Source organism: Podarcis erhardii (assembly GCF_964252035.2).
Source record: "Podarcis erhardii genome assembly, chromosome: 9".
Lineage (NCBI taxonomy): Eukaryota > Metazoa > Chordata > Lepidosauria > Squamata > Lacertidae > Podarcis > Podarcis erhardii.
Window position 1 is genome coordinate 42,960,258 of NC_138512.1, and position 12,674 is coordinate 42,972,931.

The 12,674-nt window shown below is 38.7% G+C and overlaps 1 protein-coding gene across 4 annotated transcripts in view; it reads left to right on the plus strand.

Annotated features, from left to right (window-relative positions):
• Window positions 1–12,674, plus strand: part of SLC10A7 (solute carrier family 10 member 7) — a 133,045-nt gene that overhangs the window by 78,312 nt on the left and 42,059 nt on the right. For 2 of the 4 annotated variants that reach the window (XM_081875429.1, XM_081875431.1), the window contains exon 6: window positions 3,826–3,861. The exons of the other annotated variants lie outside the window; for them this stretch is intronic. In XM_081875429.1, coding sequence (XP_081731555.1) covers window positions 3,826–3,861 — 36 coding nt within the window. The remainder of the gene's footprint in view (window positions 1–3,825; window positions 3,862–12,674) is intronic. 4 annotated transcript variants of the gene reach the window in all.

Here is a 12,674-nt window from a genome sequence, read left to right on the forward strand (position 1 = left end):
CTGTTGAATTATTGTAATGAAGGGCAAAACATATGTTTCAAAACTGGTTTCTACTGTATAGAATAATCTCTTTCCAAACACATGTGAAATATAGATGTTTTGTGCTTTCTCCACAAACAATGAAAGAGAGTGAACAGAACTGTCTGGACATGTGTCACGTTGAAAATAATTTTTCTCCTGCCTCCTCTTTCCTCCCCTCTGTTTTCTGGAAGCTCACCTGATTGATCTTAGCTTTTTATCCCACCTTCAGACTTTCTGTCGTGAAAGTAAAAAGCATTTTAAATTTGAGCAAGCATATGGTGGCTGGGGTGAAAACCAATGTAAGGCCGGCATTTTATTAAATTGTATTTATTTCATTGTAGCTGATCTGTATACCAGTGCGTTATAATGGTTTGAGTGTCAGAATGGGGACTGGGAGACTCAGGTTGAAATCTCCACTCAGCCAGGAAGCTCATGAGGTGACACATTCTCCAAGCCTCACTGGCTTGTTGTGAGGATAAGATGGGGGAAAGAGAAACTTTTTATATCACACTAAGCTACTTAGTAGAAGAGTAGGACAAAAATGTTCTCTATGAAATAAAGAAGGGTGCACAATTATTAGTTGTGTTAAACATTTATATATGTTATAGTTAACAGTAACGAGTGCCCTTAGTTATCCAAGTGCCCTTTGCATTCATTGACGAGAAAACTAGAGCCACTGAGTAGACTATTTAATCTGTGCATTTCTCCCTATATGTCCACAAATAGAAGGTCTGCATTCCAGCAGACTCTCTGAGGAGCCCAGGTCCCTACAGGCTTTCATGTGCCTCTGGCATGAAATACAAATAAATATATGGTCCAAAATAGAAAGGCCTGTGTCCTGAACTGGTGTAAGGAATCCAGATTTTTGTTATTTTTATTTCAGTTCATAGCCTGCCCTGTCCCAAAGGTCCATAGCAGCTAACAGCATGTGCATTTTATGTAGAGCCCTTGCCTCACCCTTCTTCACAACAAACTTGTGAATGGAGGTCATGAATATTTCCTTTTATGAGTGTGGAACTTAAAACTGAGAATGACATGTCAAGGTAAATCAGGGAAATATGGTAGAGCAGGGATTTCAACCCAGATCAAAGACTGTGGACCACTTTGGGTTTTGTTTAAACACATGCACACACATATATATAGATTAGTCCTTTTGTAATGCAGAAAATTATACCTAATAGATATATTTTTGGGGGGAATAACCTTAGTTTTTAATGGAAGGGCTAAGTAAGATCTGTGAATTAATATGCATTAAGTAGCAGGCTGTTTTATTAATTTATGATAAGTATTGAAGTATGACGGAGTGGGTGAAGTGAGAATTACCATTTGCTGCTGTGAAAATGATGCTTGTCATGTTATCTCTCAATCCTAAAGCGTTGTCTTAAGCTTTGTCTTCATGAGACTTAAAATCTTGTATTATGCCCAATGATCAGCCTTAAACCTCTTTGCTGTCACTGAAGAAAACAAATCTTTTGCCTTTCTTTGCCTGGGGGATGTGGAGAGCTGAAGTGGTCCTATGTGACTAAATTAGATGAAAGACTTGCCTTCCCACCACGGAGACACAGAGTCTAATCAAGTGAAATGAGTTCTGAGATCTCCACTCACTTCCTAGAGGATATCAGTTTACATTACAAAATCACGCGACACCTAATTCATCACAGTTGATGCAGACTTTACTCAAGAGAGGGCCACAGCTCAGACAAGGATAGTAAACCACCTGTCCCCTCTGTGGAAGGTGTTGATTATTAAGGCAGTGGGAAGCAATGGTGGGAAGGGTCTTTTGACCTGTATTTTATGTATTTTACATAAAGGGAGAGGGAGATGTCAGACTTAAAAGTGGAAAGATATATACTTTTAATTATAGTTAACATAGATCATTCCCACCCCTTCACCTACATATGAAGCTAAACTTTTTCTTTTCTTTTTTCCATTTTTTTTATTACATTTTCCACAGTTATAACAAAATACAAAAAGTGAAAACAAAAAGAAAAAAATAGAAAAAAAGAAACATACCAAAGGGGAAAAAACCAGTACAACACATTACAAGAGAAATACAACCAAAACAACACCATAAAAAGAAGAAAAAATAATCTTAATACCTTAAAACCCAACCTTGCTTACATATTGATTGACTTCCTCTAATCCCTCCCTTCTGAATTTACTTGTATTTGAATGTAACAGCTTTCCAATATCATTATTAAACAACAATATTCCAATTATAATCAAATATGTTCACTTTTCTTACTATTCTAAATCCCATTTATTTAATTGAATCCTAATTTAATCCTGGGCCTTTTTGATACTTTCAAGTAGTTCCTAAGTTTTTTATATTACAATATTTATTCAAATAGTCCTTAAATTTCCTCCAATCTTCTTGGTATTCCTCTTCTCTCTGGTTGCGGATTCTTCCCGTCAGGTCAGCTAGTTCCAAAAAGTCCATCATCTTCATCTGCCAGTCTTCCACTGTTGGTAATTCTTGTGTTTTCCAATTTTTGGCTAGTAAAATTCGAGCAGCCATTGTGGCATACAAAAACAATTTAACATCTTTCTTGGGCAATTCCAAACCTGTTATTCCAAACAAAATGGAACTTGCTGCAAGACAGACCCAAAAAAGAAAATAACAGAACACCTCTAGTCATCACATACAGCTCCCAAGTTAAAACAGTACAACGCATCATCAGAGATCTACAACCTCTCCTGGACAATGACAGTTCTCTTTCTCAAGCTCTGGGAGGAACACCTTTCATTGCCTACAGACAGCCACCCAATCTTAAACAACTCCTGACCCACAATAATACTACAACCAGACTTAACACGGACACTGGCACCAGAGCCTGCAATAAACCCAGATGCCAACATTGCTGCCACACACACCCGAACAACACCATTACTGGCCCCAACAACATCACACATACCATCTCGGGACTATTTAATTGCTCATCGTCTAACATTGTGTATGCCATCAAATGCCAACAGTGTCCTTCAGCTCTCTATATTGGACAAACGGGCCAAACCTTACGCCAGAGGATAAACGGACATAAATCTGACATCAGGAATCACAAGACAGAGAAACCAGTAGGAGAACACTTCAATCTCCCAGGACATTCTATACAAGATCTCAAAGTAGCTGTTCTATTACAAAGGAATTTCAGAAATAGACTGGAAAGAGAAGCTGCTGAATTGCAACTTATTACCAAACTTAAAACCATGGAGAGACCTGGTCTGAACAAAGACATTGGATTCTTATCTCATTATACATGACAAAGCCATTTTTCACCTTCTCACCCCTTGCTTTTTCCTGTAAGACCTATTGCAGTCGTTAAGAGTCGTCAACAGGCTCATCACAGCTATCTGCCAATCACCCATTCCCACCACCCTTCTGAGTAATACCCCTCCCCACCTTCTCACTATATAAAAGGGTCTGGTGACTTCTGTTTCAGTGTATCTGAAGAAGTGTGCATGCACACAAAAGCTCATACCTAGAACTAACTTAGTTGGTCTTTAAGGTGCTACTGGAAGGAATTTTTTTATTTTGTTTTGACTATGGCAGACCAACACGGCTACCCATCTGTAACTGTTATTCCAAGTGAAGCTAAACTTTTTCTGTTTGTTGGCACAGAAGTGTTTTTAAAGTTGTATACCAGTTTAGCATCAGAAATCATGGTTGTATGTTTCGAGAAAAGTGACATAGCAGTGGCTTTGTAAATAGATGGCCAAATGTTTTTCAGGGTGATGTCTAATGTCTTCATGCTTCCATATTTGGTGTAGTGAAGAAAAACTAATCAACTTCTTGATTTCTTTCAGGGCATTGTGATAACTCCCTTGCTCCTGCTGCTTTTTGTGAGTATCTTAATATTGCTTTTCTTTCTGTCATCATCACCATCATCACATTGACTGTTAAGTAGTGTCATATTGGATGTAGAAAAGGGGCCATTTTGAATGTTCCTGACTATTTTCAGTGATCAAAGTACACATGACTAGTTCTTGACAACTTTCTAAGTTGATATAAATAAAAATGTGTCATGGAAGCAGTTATCACCATGTGCTCATCTAGGTTAGCAGTTGCATTGATACCAAAACAAGGAACAGCATTAAATGGCAGGTAACTTACTGGAAGATCTATCTACTCCTATGTAGGCAGTATCTACTCTAGATTTTGATTTGATTTGATTTCTTATACTCCTGTGCTGCTTATCATTCAAATGAATCCCAAAGCAGTTTGCAAACAGTAAATAACAGTAACATGTTAGAATGTATTAAAACATCATAAATACAGCATGGATCGTACGGAATAATTAACAAATCATCAGTGAAACAATTACCTTCTTTATAACACTGTTAACAAAGCAACTACTAAAAAATAAACTAGACATCACAATTAAAGCAAAAGTCGTATGATTATCAATACATTATTTATAATTTATAAAGCAATATTAACCCCCTCCTGAAGATTCCTCTGGCTGGAGGTTGGGCAGCAGAGGTGAAACCAACCACCCTCTGATGGCAAACAGATTTTGGGGGACACTTAAACAATATAAAGACTTGGCAGGATTTTGTTTTTGGAAGTAACAGGATAAATGTGCTTTATATCTGTATAACTGAAAAAAGAAGGAAAATATATTTGTGATTTTCAGGTTGCCATTTTTAAGTACAAGATAGGGAATCAATGTATATGTATTTCTCAATCCTTGCCTACTCTTTTGATTGAGATAAACAATAAACTTCATTGGAGATATTAAAACACACAGAGAGAGAGCTAAAATGGTGAACAGGTTTTTTGTGTGTTTATCAGGACTATTATCTTGTATGATGACAAATTGCTAAAGCCATTGGGGCTATTAACCAAATTTTGCTCACAATTACCTGCTGCTGGCCTTCAAATCAGGAGGCATATTTGTTCATCCATTGTTCATCCATTAGTTTGGTTGAATTATATTCCTAGAATGAAACCAAGAGACTTTATTCTGTGTTTCTCAAATGTTGTCTTTGTTGCTTGGTGCTCTGTATGTGACTTTGAAAGAGGGATTTGAGAGGAACGTTTAACAATATATTTAATTCTTATTTCAACCCTACTGAAATAAGTAGCTAATTTCCCATTTGGTTTGCATGGCTGTAGTTGTGTAACAAGGGAGAAAGGAAATGACACAAAGAGAAAATCAGCTATGAATTATAACTTAGAAATCTCCAGAGAGGAAATTTTAGGTATGGTCTACTATATAGAAAATATTTTTGTTTACCTGTGTTTAACCTAGAAGGGTTTAAATATCCTAGAAAAGGTTGTAATTTAGGGTTCCATATAGTGAACTGAAGTGCTACGCTTAGAAGAACTAAGTGAAATTTCTTTATGCATTGCTTAGCTCCCTACACATATTTTTCTGGTTCACCTGACACTGACAATGCTGGGTAATACAGCAAAATTGGAGCATAAAGTTAGTTGAGACTGCCAACACTCCCTCAGCCTTTGACTACACCAAATCCCCAGACCAAATGCAGCAATTAAGAAAAGAAATGTGGACTTTCTCTTCTGTCAAACTTGGTCACTTGTTCTGTCTTTGAACTAATGGAGGTGTGTTTCAGAATACATTAAGGGTAAAGGTAAAGGACCCCTGACAGTTAAGTCCAGTCGTGAACGACTCTGGGGTTGCAGTCCTGGGACCGAACAATGGGAGCTCACCCCGTCGCGGGGATTCGAACAGCCGACCTTCTGATTGGCAAGCCCAAGGCTCAGTGGTTATACCACAGTGGCACCCGCGTCTCCCTCAGAATACATTAAAGGTAAAGGGACCCCTGACTATTAGGTCCAGTCGTGACCGACTCTGGGGTTGTGGCGCTCATCTCGCTTTATTGGCCAAGGGAGCCAGCGTACAGCTTCCGGGTCATGTGGCCAGCATGACTAAGCCGCTTCTGGCCAACCAGAGCAGCGCACGGAAACACCGTTTACCTTCCCGCCGGAGCGGTACCTATTTATCTACTTGCACTTTGACGAGCTTTCATTTTTTTTTTTATAAATTTTTTTATTGCATTTTCAATTTACAAAATCAGAAATATAGAGACTTAAAAAAGAAAGGAAAGAAAAAGAACAAACAAAAAAAAGCAGAAAAAGAAGTAATTCCAACTTTCAAATACGTTTTTACATTACTAACTGGACTTCCCCACATCTCCCTCACCCTGCGTTCTTTACAATAAAACATATCAGCAAATTATTACCTTGTTTCGTACCTTATTTATATCTTTCAAAATATTATACTTAAATTTCAGCTTTTTCTTACTTATAACTTAGTCTTCTGTTTTCTCAGTCTAGTTGCAGGAGCTAGAGTTTCCAAATCATGCAGATTCTTAACATTCATACAACTTATAATGTTTTTGTAAATAGTCCTTAAATTTTTTCCAGTCCTCTTCCATTGTTTCTTCTCCCAAATCTCGGATTCTGCCCGTCATTTCAGCCAGTTCCATATAGTCCATCAATTGCGTCTCCCACTCTTCCAGCGTGGGAAGATCTTGTATCTTCCAGTATTTTGCTAAAAGTATTCTTGCTGCTGTAGTTGCATACATAAAAAAAGTTCTATCCTTCTTTAACACCTTTTGGTCCACCATGCCCAGGAGGAAGGCCTCTGGTTTCTTAGGAAAGGTGTACCTAAACACCTTTTTTAACTCATTATAGATCATTTCCCAGTAGGCCTTCACTTTTGGACAAGTCCACCAAAGGTGAAAGAATGTCCCTTCAGCCCCCTTACATTTCCAACATTTATTATCGGACCGGTGATATATTTTTGCAAGTTTAACTGGGGTCATGTACCACCTTTATATCATTTTCATAATATTTTCCTTCAGGGCATTACATGCCGTGAATTTCATTCCAGTGGTCCATAACCTTTCCCAGTCTTCAAACATAATGTTGTACCCAATATCTTGAGCCCATTTTATCATGGCTGATTTGACTGTCTCATCCTGAGTGTTCCATTTAAGCAGCAAGTTATACATTCTCGAGAGTACCTTGGTCTTAAGTTCTAACAGTTCTGTCTCTAATTTCGATTTTTCCCCCTGGAATCCTATTTTTTTGTCCGACTTAAAAACCTCTTGAATTTGAGCATAATGAAACCAGTCTTGCACCCTATTCTTTAATTTTTCAAAGCTCTGCAGCCTCCAGTTATCTCCAATTTTCTCTATTATTTCCCAGTATTTCGGCCATCCGGCCTCCATATTGAGTCTTTTTCGAACCTTGGCCTCCGCTGGTGATAACCACCTCGGGGTCTTACCTTCTAATAAGTCTTTGTATTTTGTCCAGACCATAAATATAGCTTTCCTGACAATATGGTTTTAAAACATTTTATGAACCTTTACCTTGTCCTACCACAAGTATGCATGCCATCCAAAAGCGTTATTGTACCCTTCCAGATCTAGGACATCAGTGTTCTCAAGGAGTAACCAATCTTTCATCCAGCAGAAAGCCGCAGCTTCATAATATAACCTTAAATCTGGCAGGGCAAACCCCCCTCTCTCTTTTGCATCAGTTAGTATTTTAAATTTTATTCGGGGCTTTTTGCCCTGCCAGACAAACCTAGAAATATCTTTCTGCCACTTCCCAAAACATTCCACTCTGTCCACGATCTGTAGGGTCTGAAACAAAAATAACATCTTCGGCAATACATTCATCTTTATAGCTGCAATTCGACCCAACAAGGAAAGTTTCAATCTTGACCAGATCTCTAAATCTTTCTTAATTTCTGACCAACATTTTTCATAGTTATCTTTAAATAAATTCAAATTTTTGGCAGACAGGTTTACCCCTAGGTATTTTACCTTTTTAACAACATTTAACTCTGTCTCTTTCTGAAACCCATCTATTTCCAAAGGTGTCAAATTTTTCTCCAAAACCTTAGTTTTTTGCTTGTTCAGTTTGAACCCCGCTACCCGACCAAATTCATGAATTAATTCTAACACTCTCTTCGTACTAGATTCTGGCTCCTGTAATGTTAAAAACCAAATCATCTGCAAAAGCTTTCAATTTAAATTGTTTCACTCCGACCTGTATTCCTTGTACCAACCGGTCTTCCCTAATCATGTTCAAAAGCACCTCCAGAACAGAAATAAATAGCAGAGGGGATAGGGGGCAACCTTGTCGTGTTCCTTTTTCGCACTTTGACGAGCTTTCAAACTACTACATTGGCAGGAGCAGGGACCGACGAACGGGAGCTCATCCCGTCGCAGGGATTCGAACTGCCGACCTTCTGATCAGCAAGTCCTAGGCTCTGTGGTTTAACCCACAGCGCCACCCGCGTCCTTCCCTCTAAATCAAGAGCGTGTTCTACTTAGTCCTGTTCCTAATTAGTGGCATATGTTGGTGGTGGGAGGCAGTATTCCCTTTGGGAATCAAGCCCCATACCATGTTTCAAGGGAACAGTTTTGTCATTCCTGCTCACAGTTTTGCTCCTATTCTCAAACCACCTTAAGGTGGTCCGCATTGGTAAGATGTTGATCCACTGGAATTATTTTTTAAAACCTTGTTCCTAGTCCTCATATTAACATCTTCTTTTTGCTATCCCCTCGTAATCACACGGTATACAACTAGCCCGGCCTTCTGCCCCTAACCGTGGCTTCAGTCTTGCCTCTTCTTTTGCATCCATCCACTATTTCTATTTATAAAACTGAACTTAGAGATGCATGCAGACATGACTTTATGATATTTTCTGTTGTCTTGCACATAATGGTTGAAAGGTGTAAGGAAAGCATTATGAGTGCTGTTTTATGTGAAAAAGAAGTTTTTTTGGAAATTATGCAATCTTTAAAACAGGAGACATCATTAGCATGTGAATACGTTGGTAGTTATTATTATCATTATAAATTGCATTTTTGTGAAGTATGAAATCATTGAAGTGGCTCGTACAAGTTGTCAAAGTTCTTGCCATTTTTGTTAGCTCCAGATTGTCTAATTGGAGCCTTCAGAGAATGTCTAGGCAGGTGATTCCAGGCCTCAGAAGCAGATGCAAGCACTCTGTCCTCCCACTGGACCTTAGGTGTGGTGGTCAGGAGCTACCATACCAGGTGAAACCTAGATACCCCCAATCCCTCACTCTTGTCCACCATACTCCATCTAAAGGCCAAATTAGGACAATTGGTTGCTTGTTGGGAAGAGTGTTTAACCTCTCCTGCCTCTGCTAATTCTCCTGCTCAAACCTCCTCAGTTCCATTTTCCTGCAACTGGGTTTCTTTGTTGTTTCAGAGCCCCAGCTAGGGCTTTACAGGGAAGATTTGCAAGAATAAATTAGTGGGTAGGAATAGGATGAAACCCTTGCACCAGTACTCTTCATTGGTGTTGTGAGGGTAGCAGGATATGTCTTGGTGCAATCTTAAAGACTTGACCACCTTCCTTCCTTGCAGGGGAAGGGGTGCTTAGACTGAGGGGATGGTGTGCTTTTGACTATGTAAGGAAAGTGAATGTCATGAGCAGGATATTTGTTTGTGCCAGGAGCATGTGTTGATGAGGTTATGTATGAGGGTTAATGAGTAAAAGGGAGATTGGTGTTATTTAACTACATTTTACTCAGAATACCTATTGAAATTAATTAACATGACTAAATTAGGCCCATTAATTTCAGTTGAATACCATTGTATGTGTATGTAAACTCCGTGAATTTCCATATTTTCTAGTAACAAAGACAATTATTATTTATTACTTGCATTTATATTTTGGTTTCCTGACCCAAAAAGGAGCCTAGAAGCAGACTTTTTAACTTTTACTTCCTATTCTGTACTGCTCTCTAAGGTTTCAAAGCAGCACAATAATGAGTATTTTAATCTGTATGTGTAATGTAGTAAGATAAGAACTTCTCCTTCTAGATAGGTTTACATTTATTGATTACAGTTTATATTTTGTGCTATTTGCACAAAATTTATTACTGGTAGCTTTTAATACTTCACACTGCTTTGCTTCCACATACTTGTTAATGTAAAATGAGTAATATGAAGTAACTGTTAAAGAAATGCTGAAGTACACAAAGGGAAGAGTGAGCACTTACAATAAATTATACATTTTGCATAAATTATTAATTTTCTTAAATGAATGGTATTAAATGTAAGACAGTTTTGTATTTGAAAGAATACTGTGACCGAACTTAATATTTGATTAATTCCTTTCAAGAAAAATATTCAGGATTTATGTTACCTTAATGATGGGTTTTTTTTGGGTCTCATGTAATTGTAACCTCACTTAAGAAACAGTATCTTCCAGCCTTTTCAATTTTAAAAGTCATTTCTGTGTCTAATTAAACTTTGTTAAAGTGTTACTGAGCCTTTGTTCCCAATTATACTCAGCTATATTCATATCTGTATGAAAATTTCTGAATAAGTGGACAACCTAAAGAAAATGATACCATTCATTCATATGGTAGAAAGAAAACATCTCTACTGTACTTAAAAACACTTTCCACATGGGATTAACCCATTCCAGTTGCTAATAGTGGATTTTGTTGACTCTCTTCTGTAGTACCTGACCCCTAGTACTTAATGTGAGCTATTGAGAATTGAAAATCAAGTCTGCCCCCATTCAAGGGCTAAACTCAAATGGCCCCATTTATGAATGACACATTGGGCAACATTTCAGCAGCATGCTGAAAATAAAGTCTTGAATGGGGGGGGGGGTTTGTTTAAGTGCTCACAATGCTTTGTATATCTGTCATGTAGTACTTCATTTATTTGAGTTCACTATCCTGTGCAATGTTAGTAGCACAATATTTTTGTATGAAGAGAAACTTTCCACTTCTTTGGCTTTTTTTTTTTTAAATAATATTTATTAAGATTTTCAGAAATACAGAAAGAAAAGATTAAAATACATTCAAAGCCTTATTTTCATACACCCACTTTCCGGGACTCCCTCTTTCCCCCACCCCTACCATATTCCCTTATCATATTGTTGGCTCCACAAGCTCTCAATTCTAATTAAAACTTAGTTTGTTTAAACCATTAATCGAATTTAAATTTAAATTTGTACAATCCTCATCAATACCCTTACTAACGAAACAAAAGTTCTTTCCCCAGGGCCCACCCCCTTTCCATTCCGCAATTTCCCTTTTTTTTAATGATCAAAAACACCCCACACAATAGAAATATAAGAAAATAAGAAGTAAAAAGTGTAGTAAGTAAAAGAAACCCATTTCAGAAGATAGTTGACAAGCCTTTGGATTCTATTTCTCCCCCCCCCTCCCGTCCCCGGTTTAGTTTCCCCCTGACCACCGATCCATGTTGTCTGCCTGGAATTTTTAAAGTCCATAAATCACATTTTTCCCCCAACTCCTTGCTGGCTTTTTCTTTTTATAATTATTTTTAGAATAATTTTTAAACCATTTAGCATCAAATCTATAATAACGCTCCCCCCATTGTTCTTTCCAAATTGTAGTCCAGTTTCCTCTTGTTCCGCTACTAAAACGTTCTAGTTCAGAAATTTAGTAAGTCTGCAGGGGTTATTGTTGTTCAGGAACAAAAACTTGCGTTCAGTTCCTTCCTTTCTTCAATAGAAAATTCTATTGTCTCCTTTAGCTGAACACCCTGTAGACACAATATTGTTTCCGTTTTGCAGCTTTCCCAGAAGATAACCAGTCCTGTAAAATTCCGATGGTATTTTTCCACTTACGACCTTCTTTGTAATGTCCCGAAGCTCCTCTAGGGGGATTATAGTAACTTTGTTTTCTCTAGTCCAAAAGTCCGATTGTTATCCATGTTTTCGCCATTTTGTATCCAAATTTTAACGGGTTGTAACAAATTATAACAAAATTTAACCAGCAAAGTCCTCGTATTAAAGTCCTCTTTGAATTTCCGACTTTGACAGCTACTTTGACAGCTGTCAAAGTCTCCTTCGCTTTTCGCCAGGCTCTCTCCTCGGTCACCCCGGTTCCCGGGGGGGAGGGTTACGTTTTCCTTCTCCCTCAATTCTTCCTCCAGCACAGTTCTTGTAGTTTCCCATCGTGGAATTCTTAATTTTTATCAGCAATACAATTCTTTTTGGACCTTGGTTTCCCAGTCCTTGTTTTGGAAGGTTTACAATAGGGAGGGGGACTGACTTCCTTTTTAGATCCCCCCCGCTCGTATCAAATCCGAAAAAAATTCTTGTTTTTCCTTTTAAACCCGGTTTCCAAATTACTCACGGGTTGTTGTTGAAAGTCCGAATTCTCAATGGAAGAAGTCAGCGCTCTCCGCCGGATGGCATGCGGCTTCGCTCGGCAGGGATAGCAGAGGACTCAAAGCACCACGCTTCTCCCCGGCACCCGATCTGTAGCCTTTAAAAAGGCTCCTTCACGAGTCGGGAGGGCGCTAGCGGTGCCAGCCGAGTCTCCATGTCCACGGCCTCCGTGGCCGTGGTTTTTAAGGGTCCCCGCATCGCCGGTGCGGTAGGACCCAGCCCCTGCCGAGCCGGCTCCCTCCGGAGCTCGGAGGGAGTCCGCCATTCGGCGATGGCGCCAACCCGGAAGTGACTTTCCACTTCTTTGGCTTATCCCTTTTTCTTAATGCATTCACTCACTTTTATTGAAATTCTTTCATTTGTATCAGTCATTTTGACGCTAATAAAGCGGATAGTGGGGTTTTCCACTCTCCTGGAATGAAGGCTGAGCTATATTTCTAAACCTGTGAGGTAAGAGGGTAGGATATGACAGCAGGGAAAG